The sequence below is a fragment of the Lytechinus variegatus genome, chromosome 11 (assembly GCF_018143015.1).
Source record: "Lytechinus variegatus isolate NC3 chromosome 11, Lvar_3.0, whole genome shotgun sequence".
Lineage (NCBI taxonomy): Eukaryota > Metazoa > Echinodermata > Echinoidea > Temnopleuroida > Toxopneustidae > Lytechinus > Lytechinus variegatus.
In genome coordinates this window covers 16,387,022-16,405,760 of record NC_054750.1, presented here as the reverse complement: position 1 = coordinate 16,405,760, position 18,739 = coordinate 16,387,022, and the positions used below count along the sequence as shown (strand labels likewise).

Here is an 18,739-nt window from a genome sequence, read left to right as displayed (position 1 = left end):
TATTTTATAAAAGTGATTTCATGAATTTGTGGGTTTGATTTTTTTTCGACTAGGATTAAGAATCGTTTCCAAAATGACACCAAGAAATGGTCAGATGTGTACAATTGGGAAGAAGTTATCATACTGGTACTTGCCTTGACTTCTACAAACACAAGAGGGAGCTAGACAAAAATGAAGAAGTGTGGCTGAAGGGCTCACATGAGTATTACAGACTCCCCAGTACATTAAGACTTGATATGTCAGTTGGGTACTTGTCCAGCTCAATCAAAAGTTAAATGGCCTGAAATAAGGCTAACCATAATTTCGGCCAGTTCATCGCAAGAAAAACCTTGAACTGCATTGTGGGTAATAATGATAAAAATGAAATACAAATATGCATTCTAGCTTCCCAAAGGCCTTAATTATGAATGAGTATGAACATGACATTGTTTACAAACATTTTGTGTATTTTTAATGAATTATTTTAATCAATAAAGTCATGTGATCCTTACTTACGCCTGTCCGACATGCTTTGCACGCAGATGAATTACTCTCATGTGCCCTGAAGCCTAGGTGCAATTTGTCACAGGATGGCAAAGCACAAACTCGAGTCCAATTTGGACAGAGGGAGCACTTGCACTTTGTTTATATTTTTGATTGGTTACAGTGCCACATCAATGGAATAAACCCAAGCTCACAGGAACAGAACAGGATTACAAACTGCAGAGAACTACTACTACCAGTCTCGTACTACATGTGCTACAAAGAAATACCTGCAGCACACGACAGAGAATGTTGTTAGTACTAGGAAATACTAGTAAGGAACATGCATACTCTTGGACACTCACCTCTCTTTGATTCATCCTCTCTAGCTTTCCAGGCAGTAGATCCAGATCAGGCAAGAAAGGGTTAGCAGCATCTTCAACAGGTGCAAAAGGATTAGGTGATCTACTTCTTCCAGAGCAATCTCTTTTTCCATTGGCAGGGGTAAGACTAGGAGACCAGTGATCTTTTAAAGTCCCAGATGGACTTTCTTGTGGTCGAGTTAATCCAGAAAACTGGGATGCATTTGTGCTTGAATCGTGGGTAGTCAGAGCATTCTGAGAGTGGAATGCACTGCTTCCCTGGGAATGGTTTTTGGCGAGGTTACAAGAGGTAGGACTAGGACTCCAAGGATCGCTATGACTGCTTGAGGTACCTCCTTGGAGCTTGGATGATTCTGGAAATGAGAATGAGTTTGGATGGGAACTATGCAGGTCTGGATCATAGTCGGGGTGAAATGGACTGGTTGGATCGTCTTGAAAGGGACTTGAAGGATCCTGCAATCTTGTGCCTACACTGTTCCTTGAAGAAAATGGATTACACAATGGGGAAGAAAGATCAAGGGTCTTTGGTTTGGCTAACTTGAGATCATCAGCCTCTTTGGCATTTTTACAAGGAGTCCATGGATCCTGTCCCAATCCATCCGCTTGGTGGTGTCCAGTTTCTTTTGCAGTTTCCATCTTGGCATCAGCTCCCCAGGGATCTGATCCTCCCCTGGAAAACAAATCCTCAACATCAGCTGCTGGTGAGTTCTGAACCTGTTGTGATTGTTCAAAAGTTAGGTCTTCTGACATCCAGGAATCGGGGACGGGATTGCTTTCTTTGGCAAAGTGCTGATCTCTGGAATCTTCTTGCCATTGACCTTCAGGCAAGTCTGGTAAAAAGTCTACTTCAATATGTACATTTGAGTCTGCGCATGTTTGTGCTCTCTGATTTGTTGATTCCTGGTCACCTGATGACAGGAGAGATTCTTCATTGGCTGACAGATCTTCCATAATGAATGACGAGGACCAAAGATCATCCTCCTCGGCTGTGACTGAAAATGTGAAATCAACCCATATAAATACAAAAACATCTCCACAATAAGTTTGTGTATTCATATTTCCAAATCAACAATAACACAAATATATAGTAAATAAGATGGCACAATGGGCCCTCTTCACTGCAGATTGTAGGGCTAACTTAATCCATTTTGGATAAGACATCTTTTCGCCCTAATTTTTTTTTTCTTTTTAAGAAAACAACCACACTGGTTTGTTGTTAAAGATCAAATATCTGAAGTCACCAAAATATTTTTTCCTCTAAAAGAAATCAAGTGTAATCAGATGATGTGTTAGCACCAGAATCATGCATGCAAGAGTTTGTCCAGATACTATTACATGCAGCTATAGTCAGCATATATATGATGAGATTAGTAGTTTTCCCCTGGCACTGGTTTTTCTTATTGATTGGTGAAAGCTCTGTGGCACAGAACCCAGAGGAAACGATGAAGTGCTACTGCTCTTCCACATGGTACCAATACATACAGACTCCAGCATAAATACACAACAATTCCATTAAAAAAATATGCTGAGGATTCGAAAGATGTAAAAAAAACAGCAGAGATATTTCCAATGGAAAATCTGGATATTAAGACAAACTTAAAACTAACAGTAACCACATTAGCCTTGCGACAATTCTGAACTAAAAACCATATAATTATTTGATTACCCTAACCCCATGTCTTCTAAGAAATTTTAGTCAGGAGCATTAAGTCACAGTGTTCTGTCATCCTTACCTGCTACAGCTTTGAAGTTGCTATCCATGAATCCGGTCTTGAAGATCACATCAGTGTGGCTCAAGGAACCAAAGTCATCACCAAAACCAACATCCTCTGCGGTCTCATCTGCGCGGTTGCTATTGTTTGTGTTGTTCACCCAATCGGACGTTCCAGAACTGGGGCCATCAGGAACATGGTTTTCAAAGACACCATCCATTTTCTTTGATGATGGCCCATGAGACATTGTATCAACATCACTTTTTGTCCTGGACGCAGACCCGGGAATCATATCCTCTAGTCTGGAAGGTTGCATTGGTTTGCAGACATCGCCAAATGAAAGCACTTCTTCATCTGGATGATTGCCAGGAGGGGTAACAGGTGAAGCGAAAGGATTGCCAGGACTGGTAGACCTTGGTGGAAGACTGAAGGGGTTGAGGGGAGACGGACAATCGTGCCTGGTGGCTAAAAAAAATTGTTTACGTAAGGTTGGTAAAAATATACTGATTGATATCCACCAGTGATACAAAAGTCCCCTCAAAAAGCCACTGAGATTATGCATGCCTTACGCATTCCTTTGCCCCAAAGACTCTGGTCAATATGATCCTGTTGTAGGCAATATATCTGATGTACCCCTATTTGTATTAAAAGCTATTTAAACTTTGCATATTATTATCAATTTGTGAATGTTTTAGTTCGCATTTTATTTATTTATTTATTTATTTATTGATAAATTCATATTCCACAATCATCAAAGTACATTTCGTAATAAATCATGTTTACAATGAAAAAAATGCATAACACATGCAGGACTGAAACGTACAATGAAAAGAAAAAAAGTGGAGGGGCCTACTAAAAAGCAGTGCTTGTAAAATGTAGACCCCCTATTAAAACTTTATACAAGGGTAATATGACACAAATAGAGTAAAATAATCAGCAAAATTCTATACAATTATATAGATATAAACACTGTAACACAAATGTATATACACTATATACAAAATTAAATATTGACTTTAAAATAATCAATATTACCGTGGATAAGTATGAAGTTCACAAATATTTGATTGAATCAATAAGAATTCAGAAGAAATTTTTTGATGAGTAATTTAAATCGGTTAAGATTAGCTGCCTCTTTCATTTCTCTGTCCAGAGAATTCCAGAGTTTTGGTCCTGTGAAAAATATAGTTTTGCTAGAAAATACTGTTCTACTTTTAGGTAGGTGATAGTCGTTTGATTGTCTCGTATTATATGAATGTAAAGTATTGTTTCTCATAAATTTCTTTTGTAAGACATTAGGTACACTATTTCTATCTAGCTGATACATGAATTGGAATAGTTGCAAGCGGTACAGGTCATTGACTTTAAGGATACGTTTCTGACGAAACAATTCATCCGTATGAGATCTAAAGGACATATTGCATATTATTCTCATTACTTTTTTCTGAAGTAGCAAGACTTTATTTAGTCTCGTTTGAGAGGCATTACCCCATGCCAGAATTCCATAATTAAGATACGGTAGGATTAATGCACAATACAACATGGATAGCGCCTGTGCTGGAAGAACGTTTTTAAGCTTATTGATGACTCCAATATTTCGTGACACAGTTTTGCAAATATTGTTGATATGAGCATTCCACGTGAGCTTGTTATCAATAGTAAGACCTAAGAATTTTGTTGTTTGCACTTCTTTGATTTCAGTATTATCTAAAAGTATTTGATGCGGTAGATGTTTCAATAAATGACTAAAAAGCATATAATTAGTTTTTTGCAGATTCAGTGACAGTTTGTTGGCTTTAATCCAGTTTGTTACTTTTTTAAATTCTGTATTCATAGTTCTCACAAGTACATGTGGATCATGATGTGTATAGAAAATATTGGAATCATCAGCAAAGAGAATAAATGAGAGAACATGAGATGAATTTTTCATATCATTAACATAAAGTATAAATAACAAAGGGCCAAGAATACTACCTTGTGGAATTCCACAGGAAACTGGCCTTGTTGGAGATTCTGATTCATTTACTGTAACAAACTGAATTCTATCAGTAAGATAACTCCTAAACCATTGTAAAGCTGTCCCTCTGATACCGTAATTTGATAGCTTATATAACAGTATTTCATGATCTATTGTGTCAAACGCTTTTGAGAAGTCGAGGAATAATCCTACGGTATGATCAGAATTGTCAAAAGAAGTAGATATTTTATTTATTAATGTCAATATAGCATGAGTTGTATTATGTTTTTCTCTAAAACCGAATTGATTATCACATATAATACTATATTTCTTAAGGAAAGCAACTGTCCTTTTATAAATTATCCTTTCAAGAATTTTTGAGAACGAAGTTAACAAGGATATTGGGCGATAATTACTAGTAATCAATTGGTCTCCCTTTTTGAAAATGGGTATAACTTTAGCTATTTTCATCTTCTTTGGGACCTGACCAAGCTGCAATGATAAATTAAATATATGAAGCAAAGGATCAGCAAGAAAATGTATAATGTTTTTCACAACTCTATTTGTAATACCATCATAACCGGGTGTCTTTTCTGCTTTCAAATTAGATACAATCTCAAGTAATTCTTTTCTATTAACTGGAGTAAGAAATATTGAACTATCATTTTGTTTATCCAAAAAGTCCTTAAACGAATTTTCTACAGGTATAATATTTCCAGCTAACTTCGGTCCAATTTGAGAGAAATATGAATTAAATTCATTTGCTATAGAATGAGTATCTTCAACCATATTTCCATCTACACTTAATTTATTAACAGCACTAGATTTGTTAATTTTGTTTAGAGCCCCATTTATTGTTTTCCATGTATTTTTAAGGTCGTTTTTATATGATTGTAATTTTTCTGAATAAAACCTCTTTTTTGCTATTCGGAGAGTAGTTGTTAAGGTATTCTTATAAGACGTGTATCTATTCCGTGAAATATCATTTGGATTTGATATATAAGAAACATACAGATTATTTTTCCGATTGATGGACCTTAATATCAATTTTGAAACCCATGGTAGCTTTGGAACACGTTTATAGTCGTAATTTCGATATTTCTTCAGAGGAACACAAGAATCTAAGCAATCATTAAAATATTTCAAAAATATGTCAAACGAGTCATCGACATTCTCTTTCGAGTTATAAACGTCAGACCAATCAACAGAGCTTAAATTTTCTTGGAGGCGTTCAATATTTTTGTCACTAAAGTTGCGACAGTTGGGTATGCAAAAAGGGTGGCGTATGAACAATTTTCCACACGGTGCCATGGATAAATTGTTGCTACATCACAGTATCTTGACCAAATTTATTGAGTAATATCTCATTTTGAAGCTAGAACTATAGGCTAAATATATTACTATGAATTAGATCAATACAATATCAGGAACAAAATCTATAGGACATTAAGTTTGAAGTAACAGGGGTGGCGGAGCCGGTGGATGCGGTAAATGATAAAATATTAATTAAACCTAATTAACAACTTATTATATTATGTAATATGACTGTTATCCTCATATTTCTGAGTGTTTTAAAGCAGGGAACAACTAAATGTCATAAAAATTTGACAATTTTGAAAATATGCAGCAATGGAATACATGTGTATGTCAGCTCTGATCTGCAACCTAATCAATTAGTAAACTGGAGAGATTTGGTTAATTATCTAATTTGTAATCTTAATTTTTAGTACAAATGTTGTGTATCATTGCAACAAACATTTCTACCCATGATTTTGTCATTTTGCCAAGCATATAAATACAGTGACAGGTATTTTGGGGGCAAAAATGTGAAATTAAATACTGGTAATTAATTAGTATAATTAATATTCATACAATAATAAATAATTATTCGATTTTGGGTACAGATTTAATTATTGAAGTTTCAAGATTATAACTGCAAAATACTAGGGTGATCCAATGTTGCATTAACTTTTGACACCATTTTATGTGCAGCAGGTCCAATTTGAGAAAAACACATTTCAAAATTCACATTTACATTGACGTCTATGTAATAATTAGCTGTTAATTAGTCATTTTAAGGAAAAATAAAGGTATTCGAGACTTAAAACTTTTTCGTTATTTAGAGAATGGTAATAGCTATAACATATCAAAAAATAAAATTTTTGACCATTTTTACCCTGTTCGCAAAATTGGACCACCTTATGACATGCGATCTTTAGTGAGCTAAAAGAAAGTTATGTTATTTACATCCAAAAGGTTCAGAATACTAACCTCCCTGTTCTTCCACAGTTGTACTACCAAAAGGGTTTCTAGAGGCACTTGTGTGTAAGCTGTCAGCCATTTTGTATCAGTTACATCACCAACTCAGCTACAGCTCACCATCTATCTGAATGAAAAGAGGAAAAAAAAAATTTTAAGCCATGAAATTTATTGCTAGCAGATTTTTTGGCTTTGATTAGAGATAACATTACATGTATATTCATGCAAGTTTGCAACACTATTATTCATGTATTACAATATCAAAATTCTTTTTTTTAGATTTCCTTATTATGTCAAATAAATTCTTCATTTGATTTCTTGAAATATTTTAATCCAGTTGGATATGAGATGCAAGGGACAGGATGAAACAGAAGGTTAACATTTTTTAATGGTTTAAACCTCAAGCCAATAAAAAAATGCTTCAAAGCATTATTAACATACTTTACCAAATGCATGTGCATAAATAGAATAATGAAAATAATTGTTCTAATGAGTGGATAACAGGTACACTGTTGTCATAAATATGATTTTAATTGACAATCAAATTGAATATTCACAGAATAATTCATTTTCTGTTCAAAGATTGTTTCTAACATGGAATTTTAAAAGAAAAAAAATCATTTATTAAAGGTCACATCCACCCAAGAAAACTGTTGATTTAAATAAATGGAGAAAAATCAAACTAGCATAATACTTAAAATTTCATCAAAATTGGATGTAAAATAAGATGATGGTAATGATGCACAGCATTTGTACAGAGATAAGACAGTTTAAAATTTTGCTAATTTTTCACAAAACAGTGATATGCCAATGAAACAGTCAATGGTGTCCCTAACTCACATTTCTTTTATTTGTTTATTGTTTGAATGATACAATATTTCATTTTTTACAGATTTTACAATAAGGATCTAATAGACTGAACCATATGGCACATGTTCAGGGGGAATTATTTTCATTTGATGATGAGGAGAAAATTAGAATATTTCATATTGCATACAAATAAGATTCAAAAGAAATAGTAAGTGAATGACGTCATCAGACTCCTCATTTGCATACCGACCAGGATGTGCATTAACTGTTTTAGTGAAATTAAGCGAAATTTTAGAATCTCCAAACTTTCTTATTTTACATCCGATTTTGATGAAATCATCAGTGTGTATTATACTTGATTTTTATATCTTTTTATTAAAACCAACTTTTGTTGGGGTGGACTCGTCCTTAAATAGCATCGGAAGATGTCATTTTTATTTTTAGATGGATAGAGTTGCGCTCATATGAGTTCCACTTTGAGCAACACATGTATCTTCAGAAAGAATCCTTGAAATCTTGGACTACATATCATGTCCTTTTACAACCTCTCTATTGACAGAGTGATAGGCTAAACAAATTGTCTCTTCAGTAGTTTAGTAGTTCTTTATTTGCAATTGTAGGTTTAATGACTGCTAATGTAAATAAACAGTCAGACTGTTATGAGTAATACCGTGTTTACACATTGACTCGGCTCGCGTGTTGAATCCGCGAGCCGGGTTGAACACTGCGAAGAAGGGATCAGAGATTGCGTTCATACGTACATATAAAAAGGCGAGTTCAACACGGCTCGCGGATCTCGAACGGAAGAATTATGACGTCGCAAATTAAACGCGGGAAATTCACCGCCGGAATCGAATCTTGTCCATGCGAACAACAACAATGCCAAAAGTGAAAGCGCGCGCAGTGACCTAGGTCAAGAGAGTTCGACACGGCTTTCTGTTTACACACGAAAAAATTGCCGAGTCTGACTCGGGTCGCGGGTTGAAACCTTCCATTTTGTAGGATCGATAAAGCCGTGTTCGACACGGCTCGCGGATCACTCTGATCGCGTTTACACAGCATAAAATTGCCGTGTTGAGCACGGCTCTCGTGTTCAACCCCCGAGCCGAGTCAATGTGTAAACACGGTATATATAGATAGCAAGAAGAAAGGAAATAAGTATGTTTTGAAGATGTACCGGTATACATAGGCTATAAGTATATACACATATGTATGAATGTTATTTGTTCCAAATTTTTTATTTGTCACGAAATAAAGGTTCTTTTTTATGGAATAACAGGAAAGAAAGAAAAATGTAGATGGAAAAAGATCAGAATTTATTCTTGAAAATCCCTCCTTGTGAATAAAAAAAACCCATCAGATGCTAATACCTCTGTGCATCGATGTTGTCATACCCACAACATGCAAGCAGGCAAGTGTCAAAAGGTGTAAACTCAATTCAACATGCAAGGAGACGAGTGTCAAAAGGTGTAAATTCAATTCAAATGCAAGGAGACAAGTGTCAAAAGGTGTAAACTCAATTCAACATGCTAGGAGATAAGTGTCAAAAGGTGTAAACTCAATTCAACATGCAAGAAGACAAGTGTCAAAAGGTGTAAACTCAATTCAACATGTAAGGAGACAAGTGTCAAAAGGTGAAAACTCAATTCAACATGCTAGGAGACAAGTGTCAAAAGGTGTAAACTCAATTCAGAGTACATGAGGACATTCAGGAAGTTAATGGTAATAGAATTACAGAATAAAACTGTAGGCATGTACAAGTCATTTGTGATACATGTACATGTAGGCCCGTCTCCCTCCCCCTCCTTCCAGTAAAAGTTTTTAAAAAATGAAAATTTGGAACACATGGTAAATTATATACATCAGGACAGGAAAGGACATTAACATGATCTACACTTTCAATAAGATGTATTCATGGTTGACTTTAATTCTGGCAAAGTACATTGTACGTGCTTTTACTTTCTGCATTTTTTCTTTTTAAAGTTTATGTATTTCAATAATTAAATAGAATTATTGATATTCATGTCTGGTGTTTAGAGATTTGAAAATTGCAAGAAAAATAGCAATGGATCTGTATCACAAATTTAAGGAATTTATCATTTATTGTCCTTTAAACATTTATGGACAATTAAGAAAATGGATAGTCCAATAAAAATGAGTACAGTATAAATGTAGAATTTTCACTCTTTTGTTTGATAAAATTAGTAAGATTTTGTATGGCTCCATATCAAAAGTTATTGGGGAAAACTACAAGGATGTGATCACTTTTTGTGAATGTAAAAATGTCTGCATACATACTATACACCCAAATATTATACCATGTAAACTTAATGAGAGTTTGAGCGAATCCATCTCCAGGGCACTGTAACATAAACATTGGCAATTGATCATGAGGCCCATTTCCACAACCAATTGCATTCATTATAGTGTTTGTTCAATCGCAAAATTCAGCCCTACGATCAATCGTTAAGCTTTATGTCAACGGGTCCAGATATGTGTATTACACCTCAATATTGATTCAGGTCTGACCTGAGAGCTGTGTATTGATTGATAAACATTACCATTTAATACCAGCTGTGACTGATTGGGGGTAAAAGGTTTTATTGACACAGCAGTATATCATATTCACAATTAATAATATGAATAGAACTTGGAGGCCCATGTATGTACATGACTAAATCATTTAAGACTACATGTTTGTGCTCGTCAAATGTATGTTTAAAATAGATTTAACATAGTTTAGTTGCCAAAATCTGTCTTTATTGGCTCTTAACTCAACCTGATTTATGGTCATTTTCAAACAAAAGTGGACATGGGGGTGAAAATCAAAACTTGCTAGAAATCACTAGGCTTCAATGATTTTTGAAACTAGACATCTTAAAGTATATTTTTCCATTTCATTTACATGAAATTATCAATTATGTCTTGAGATACAGTGAATTTTATGCGAGGGAAATTAAATGTTACAAAATGTTGATTTTTGCATTAAAATTCACATATTGCCTATCACAATATGAAATATGTATTAGAAGCGCATTTGTTGGCAAGATACAAGCTGTGTATTGTATCTAACTCCTAAATAGCAAAAAAAAATTCTCTGAAGTGTTTTTCTGAAAAAAATTGAGTTTCGAAGTTTTCAAAACTGGTTGTCGTGTCACTCACGTTTTAAATGCAAAAAGTTTTCTGGAGCTGTGTATTCTGAAAATTAATTTATCCCAGTACTGGAGCAAATACAGTTTATTTGTACCTTATTGTATATAAAGTAACTTGGTCCAATGTGTTAAGGTAAAGCTAAAATTAACTGTTAAAGTTGTGTCGTGTCACTCACAATGTCGTGTCACTCACGAAATGTCGTGTCACTCACGGTATTATATTGTGTATTAAAAAGGACATCCAGTAATTTTTGAAGCGTTTTACCAGGGATACAGTCAAAATGTTGTTCCTGACATCATTTAGGCCTATTTTAGGCTAATAATTTTCTCCATCTTCCTAATTTTACTCCTTTTTATGGAAATATTGAATTTGACATTGAGTTCATCTATTTTCTCTCCTCTCCGTGGTTGCCTTGGTTTAAAAAATCCTGACAATTTTCCATTGGTGTGAAGACTCGGATCCTAATTCATATTTTGGTGAATGTACTGTGATTATTAAGAATATAACAACATAATCAACACAAAATTATGAATGTATCAAGAGAAAAACCACTACTTTTATAGCAATGGACATATTTACAGTGCATAAAGGGTTGGTGATGGTGATGGTTCAAGTCATACCTAGATTACTCGAACATTCTCTGTCTCCATTTACAGAAATGAGCAGAAAGTTCACCTTTCTTTTGAGCAATGTTATTTCTTTGTTATACTCATAGCTAGAAAAGTCAGGGATCTTTTTTTTAAATTTGCAGAAATTTTAGTGGTAAAGTAGTGTACATGAGATATAAGAGATCACCATGAACACCAAACATTTTTTCAAATTCCGAAAAGAAAAAAATTTTCTTTTCCTTCTGATTGATTAAATCAACCTTTTCATTTGCCATAAAGCTTGTATTCCAGGACATGAAATAAACAAATTTGCAAGAAAACATTAACATTTCAGGTGAGAATGTACTGAGATTTGATAGAACATTTTGGATATTGCTTGAAGCAGCTACATGCCAAGTTCAAAATCATTATTTGTTCGGCCACCATTCATACCGCTAGTGATTAACTACATGTAGGGTCTGAACAGCAAACTACCGTAAGCGGGCCGATGTGTGTTCAGAGCAGATTTGCATACACATATTCATTACAACAAAATGATGCATGTTCATGTAGGTCCCAACAAGTCCCAACCGAGACCGCATTTTGATTTGAGCAACTTTGGATGGGTTGCCATGTACCAGTAGATCATTTTTTTTTTTGGGGGGGGGTACCCTGATAAGAACAGAGCTGGACCTCGAGGGGAAAAAGCTATTGAGGTATAAAGGGAGCCTGGTTGGGATGCTGAATTGGATTTTAGTGTGACATCCAAGGGCTTAGAAAAGGAAAGGCTAATGACTTGTAGTTGTTATGTAAGAATCAGGTACTGACTGCATCTTTCACCTTGTGGCTTTCCCTGGATTCCTGTGGTATGGTATATGATCAAATAATTAGCAATGAAAAGGTGCTTACAAGATTCCAGCTAAAAGCATAGCTCTGAATTTTGGTACAGTGCCTACATGTACTGCCTTGGGAGGGTCCACATACAAGCAGTGTTCAGGAGAAGACCTATGCTTGTTGAGTTGAATTCCCAAGTTTCTCAAGGATTTGCTGATAGTCCATCTGAAGTGTGCAGCAACATGATTGTGGTTTGGTACCAAAAAAGACATTGAAACTGCCATGTCCTATTTGGACAATGCCTAAAATATTAAAGGAGGATAATATTGTAATCCAATATTTCAAGAAAAAGGAGTCATACATGACATCATTGGCTACCAGACCATGCCAGATGATGTGAGTGACTATTGAGAATACCTTTCTTACAAGGAAAAATTATTCCATCCGTTGTGGATGCTGAATTGTATAAACCTGTTAACTTTCATATACAGATAGGGAGAAAGAGTTAAAGTTTTGAATGATATCAGGCCACAAAAAGAATGTTTGAGTTGATGTCAATGCCAAGACCTCATAACACCTCCTTCAAGTGCCCCCTCCTCTAAAGAGGAGAGTGGTAGAAGCCCTAGTGTGACAATGTGGTATGGTATAGGGAATGTGAGTTGATGGGCAAATATGACCATAAACCAAGAATAAAACATCAGGATGACATATTATGACCTTTAAAGAAAGCAGTTATTATGTTATTAAGCTTGTTTTTTGGTTAATGGTATTTTACTCTTCTACATCATGCAAAAAATACTTTCAATGTTGAGATAAATGTTGTATTTTTGCACTTGTCGTGTCACTCACGTTTTGGATGTCGTGTCACTCACGGTATATAGGAGGGTACCATTTTCCATAGAGAAGGTTTGATTGATTTTGACTATATGTGTTAGATAGGTACACTATTTATGTCCATTTACTGGTACTCACAGTACTCCATGACAACTACTTGGGCACGAATCCAACCATATGTGTTAGTGGTCAGAAACCCATGTCCAAAATTTGTCGTGTCACTCACGCACCATTTTTTAATCATATCTACTAAACGAATTGTTGAATTCAAATCAAACTCGTAGTGGCCCATGCCAGTCCTACATTGTATATAATATAGTAGTCATGATTGATTCATAACCTTTAAGTTTGAAGATATGAGCCCTTAAACCTCTCCGATTGTCGTGTCACTCACGTTTGAAAATGACCTTATATATTCATACAAAAATACTGTTTCACATTTGGTATGCTTTGTACAAAGTACATCAACATAAATTTATTGGTGCATTCGCTTGTAGACCCTTGGGCAGGGGCTTTTAAAAAATAAAATGGCTCGATGTAAAATTGTGTCAGGTTGTGATAAATGATCAATCACCATGCCTTTCCTCAAATTCACCCATTTAAATAATACAGCATATTGGAATAACATGTACTATACATGGAAGAATCATGTTCTACACAAGTATACAAAAATATCAAGCAAAATTAATCTTGTTTACATCAAAAGAACAAAATGTTTCTAATAATAACAACTGTCAATATTCAACAAATGTAGTCAATTTGCATTTACTATAAAAACAAAGTGCATGGAAAAAAGGCCGGGATAAGCTTTTGATTCATCTAAAACAATTTGTTAAATTTTTCATGAAATATGCCCTTTTATTAACACATTCCATAAAATGGTTCTCAAGAGACATTAATGAATAACACCTGTCTTGGAACTACAAAATCTAATAAACATGTATCTTTAAAAGGATATAGGGAAATCAAATCAAAATGGAAACATGTTTTAAAGAAAATATTAACTTCAGAAAAAGCAGATAGGTGAAGGTTTGGGCAAAATCAGAGTAAATTTTGAATTTGTAAATTTTTTAATCAACACACACCTGTACTCTCTTAAGACAATATATTCAAGTTTGAAGTGATGATGGATCTAAATCCATTCTTGTCAAAATTAATAGATTCTAGATTCATTCAATGACAAAAACTTGTTCGACTTTTTAACAAACTTGTCCATTTTTTTCCTCATTTGTCTTCATGTCATATTCTAATCAACAAATAGCCAATTTGAGATTCCTATGTCTTACCAAGTTCTATCTTCAAACAGCTATTCCTTGTCCAATTTCTTCCAAAATTCAAACCAGTCTGCTATCCTTATAATCTCCTTTTCAGACACAAAAATCCTGCATTAACTATAGAAAGTATTATGGTTGAATGTCCATTTAAAAACTAAATTACTGGAATGCCAAGAAGACAAAGGAATGGACATATCATTCTAGATTGTGAGAGAATCAAGGAACCAAACAATTAGCACCCACAGTTTCCTTGTTAAAAAAGCGTCTATCTTGTTGTTGCCATCAGTAATTTACAATGCTTACGAGCATGATATAAGCAGTGCATGTCCATGTGAATGTAAATCAAATTAAAGTTGTCTACTTTGAAAAGTTACTGTATATAAGAGTCCTTTGTGATAAAAACTTTAGTATTATTAAGAACTCACATGGGTTATTAGACAAATTAGATCATTTTATTTTGGTATAGTATTTTTTTACTTTATGGAATGCTTCAGAATTCAGATAAATTTGTTATAAATTGAATTTTGCTCACTTTTCCCAAAATCAAAATAGAATAGCTCACCTATTGTACTTTTAATTCTTAAAAATAATTAAAAATCAAACAGAAGTGAAATGTATGGTTCCAATGAAAAGTTCCTTTAAAACAGAACCATTAATTTTAGTCATGTCTTTCATCAAGAAACACTACCCCCCCCCTGTTGATGTTCTAAGAGAAACGCATTCATTGGTTGTTCAAATAACACCATTAATCTAATAAACATTTTGGGTAAAATTTCAACACTGGTCAGTTTTGCAGAGTAATCTACAACCACTTCCCCTTTAAATCTCTTTAATGAATCATTATCCTCCTAGAAAGGCAAAGACAAAACAAGAAATCAGGAAAGTTGTTGAGAAGTGAAATCTCACATGAAGACCTGTTTAAGTGAATCGAATTCATAGAGATTTCTTCCCCAAGAATTAGGGAACGAAGTACATCATTCCTTCACTCTTCACTCTATCCCGGGGGGGGAGTCAAATATATTGCTGTACACAGGCAAGACAAAAAAAAAACCTGTTTAAGAGGGTGTTTTTCAGTTTTGGATGTAGGCCGCGCAAGCACTCGTTAAGGGTATCAAAAACACAAAATTTCAGGAAAAAGGGGGGGTTTTGAAAGACTGTTCAATGGTCAAACACAGGGTCAAACGTATTTAGGGTATGCATTTTTCCCACATTTTTTTTAAGACTAGCCAAACGTGTTTAGGGTATGTTTCCCCCCCCCCCCCCCCCCCCCCCCGAGGTCACAATCTGGCAACAACTTGTTTAGGGGCCAAATTGTGTAAATAAAGCCCGCAAAAAATATCTTTAGGGGGCTATTTTGCAAACAGAGAAAAAAAACTCGTTTAGGGGGTGTTTGTAAATAATTTGGTCATGCATGTGTACATCAATACATTTGACCCCCCCCCCACTATTTCAGTGCAAGAGATTCTGCTTGCAAAAATTCTACCAAATTCTTCAGTCCCTTATTTATTATCATGGCAATTCATTTAGCAAAGAAACAAAATTAAAACCAATGTCTAAAATATAGCTCAGCTGAGTTGAAACTCTTCTATGAGGTGTTTTGGCCATCCGTAGATATGTTTTGACCATGCATGTAAAAGTACAAATTGGCACAAGTTATACAGCTGATGATGAACGAAATCCTTATCCTCCAAATTCTAACTAACCAGCCCGGGGGGGGCCACTTACATTGACGAGTGGATACCATGCGCGACCAAAAAAACACGTAAAAAGGATGTCTTTTTCACGATAGGGCACGTTACGTACGTAACGTGATAAGGGTGTCAAAAACGCAAAAATAATGAAAAAAGGGTATCTATTTCACTAGGAAAATTACGTGTTTAGGGTCGAATTTGCGGGGATGATGAGACAAAATTAAAATATCTTATAAAGGATGTCCTTTTTGCCCCAACACTACGTGTTTAGAGTCCGATTTGCGCGAGGTGTAGAAGGTGGGGTCGTACTAAATCAAATAAGGTAAAGCCGACGACCGAAGGACCCGTAACAATAAAACATTCCTGTACTTGTTTAGGGGTTCATTTCAGGGAATATTTGACAAGAGTATCGTTTTGTTTCCAATACTTGTTAAGGGTAGGGTTTCACACGCCAATACTTGTTAAGGGGTGCATTTTCAGAATATGGAAATTACGTGTTTAGGGTGCTTTTTGAGACCCCATGGTCGCGCATGGTATCCACTCGTGAATGGAAGTGGCCCCCACGGGCTAACCAGTTACATACTGTACCAAGCCATCAGAAGGGGCCAGACTTCTGGATATATGTTAAAGCTCAAGTCTTAGGATTGCATAATTAATCATCAATAGGAAAGGTGAAATCTGATTAGATAAGCAAACAAATTACAAATAGACCAAAAGAAGACTCTCATTAGAATATCCTCATTTTCGTTAATTCTCTGTATTTCAAAGAAATTAGGTTGAAATCAGCACAAAATCTCATATCCCTACAAAGAAAGAAAGAAAGAAAGAAAGAAAGAAAGAAAAAAAGAAAGAAAGAAAGAAAGAAAGAAAGAAAGAAAGAAAGAAAGAAAGAAAGAAAGAAAGAAAGAAAGAAAGAAAGAAAGAAGGAAAGAGAGGGGAGGGCATAGGAAAGAGTATCTTATTGTAGTGTCCATCTCACTTTTTTTATGATGAGAGGGACAAAAAGAGGGAGGAAGAGTTAAGAAGATGAGGAATCTTGAGGACAGGAGGAAGAAGAGGAAGGGGGATAAAGAAGGGGAAGAGAGGAGAGGGCAGGAAGAAGAGAAAGAATAGCATATGCAGAAGAGGAAGTTGAAGGTGGAAGAATTATGAAAAGGAAAAAAGTTGAGGAGAGGAAAGAGGAAGAATAAAGGAGAGGAAGAATAGAATAAAATTAAGAGGAGGAACAAGAGAGAAGAGGAAGAAGCAATTTAATAGAGAAAGAAAAGGTAAGAAGGGGAAGAGTGGGAGCACCGGGAGGAGAGGAAGGAGAAATTGAGAGGAGGTTGAAATAAGAGAGGGGACGGACAAAGAATGGAAAGAAGGACGATTTGAAAGAAGGGGAGGAGAAGAGGAAGAAGGGGAGGAAGAGGTAAGGTCTAAGGATGCAGAAGGGAGGAGGAGGAAAAGAAAAGAGAGGAAGAAGGGGAAGGATGACTTAAGAAGAGGAGGAAGAAGGGAAGAGAGGGTGGAAGAAGAGGAAATGAAGAGGTCCAGGGAAGAAGAGGAATGAGAGGGGGGAGGAAGAGATGAAGAGAGGTAAAGGAGGATTAGAGAGAAAAGGAGATGAGATGCAGAAAGAATAGAAAGGGAGCATGTGCCCCCTGTGCCCCCCACCCCCTGGATCCTTGCCTGAGGACACTTGTTCACTGCTACCATCTGGCCTGTGGAGAATCTACAGGTAGGACTATGGTATGCCAATGCTGTATAGAGCACACACTTTAAAAAATCATTAAAATATCACTTTTGTGACCAAAATTACTAATTTCCATACAGTTTTAATTTATTTATCATTAGTAATGTGGGAATAATTTTTGTATTCACCAGAGCGCTCAAAAACTTGAATTTTGGGCATATTTTTGTGTACGCCCTCTATTGGTGGAAAGTAATATGGCAAGAAAATTTTCATTTTTTGATCTCTATTTTTAATTAAGAAAAAATGATATAAAGAATCAAATTTAAATATGAGCCAAGCGGTATGAATTAACAGGTCTAATGGAAACTGTCAGTGTAAAAAAATCAAGCATTTGCCCCAAAGAAAAAGAGAAAAATGAGCCAAACATTGCCACCCTTATTTTGTCACACATGGAGATATAACTGAGAACAAGGTTATATTATAACCTTGTTCATTGAATGAGTGCCTGAGGAGGAGGATGACGCAATATGTTGTGTGAGTGCAATTTGCCAGCGAAATAAAATTTGACAAAGAATATTTAACAAAAACACTACACAGTTTCCCACACATGGGACTACACAGGAATACTGAAACGTGAACATCCATCCATTATCGAATCAAAACTACCTACGTTCACGCAAAAACAATATGATATTAGTTTTATCACATACAGAGCACACCTTATGTATCAATTCATATTCTCTTTCAAACCTGAGACATGTTTACAACACTAAATACACAAATATACGATTAACATTACCTACAATTCGGCTGCAGAGAAGTCTCAGCACACGACACTGCACGAGTATTCGGTTTCTGTGCAACAGGTGCAGTTGCAAAAAAAAGCACAGAACTCCGTGCTAAGAAGTGAGGCGCCACGATTGCACGTACATGTATAGTTTCATTCGCCTGCTCACAGATAGAGGTCTTGCGCCATCTCCCTGTGTATAGGCCACCGCACACCTTACGACTGGGCCTCAATCAAATTTTGCTCATTTTGCTCATCTTCTGTGATTGAAAAGTATTTTTCAAATCAACTGACAGAATACTAATAAATAGCTTCTCTGTC

The 18,739-nt window shown here is 35.4% G+C and overlaps 1 protein-coding gene across 2 annotated transcripts; it reads right to left on the bottom strand.

The window, feature by feature from the left end:
• Positions 1 to 314: 314 nt before the first annotated feature.
• On the bottom strand, positions 315 to 14,568 carry LOC121424368. Of its 2 annotated transcripts, none has more exons than XM_041620028.1 (4): positions 14,278 to 14,568; positions 6,786 to 6,900; positions 2,579 to 3,022; positions 315 to 1,837 (listed from the first exon to the last, which is right to left on the bottom strand). In XM_041620028.1, exons 2-4 carry the CDS (start codon positions 6,853 to 6,855, stop codon positions 693 to 695), a joined length of 1,659 nt encoding a protein of 552 aa, XP_041475962.1. In that variant the 5' UTR covers positions 6,856 to 6,900; positions 14,278 to 14,568; the 3' UTR covers positions 315 to 692. The 2 variants fall into 2 exon arrangements, with proteins under 2 accessions (XP_041475962.1, XP_041475963.1); XM_041620029.1 differs by having other exon boundaries at positions 6,786 to 6,896.
• Between the last annotated feature and the right edge of the window lie 4,171 nt (positions 14,569 to 18,739).

What these genes read in the sequence shown, in the direction of transcription:
- LOC121424368 (XM_041620028.1), bottom strand. Translation starts at nt 6,855, where the DNA reads ATGGCTGACAGCTTACACACAAGTGCCTCTAGAAACCCTTTTGGTAGT. An exon ending in AACTGTGGAAGAACAGGGAG is followed by an intron (nt 3,023 to 6,785) that starts GTTAGTATTCTG and finishes AATTTTTTTTAG; the next exon opens with CCACCAGGCACGATTGTCCG. An exon ending in CAACTTCAAAGCTGTAGCAG is followed by an intron (nt 1,838 to 2,578) that starts GTAAGGATGACA and finishes TCACATTTTCAG; the next exon opens with TCACAGCCGAGGAGGATGAT.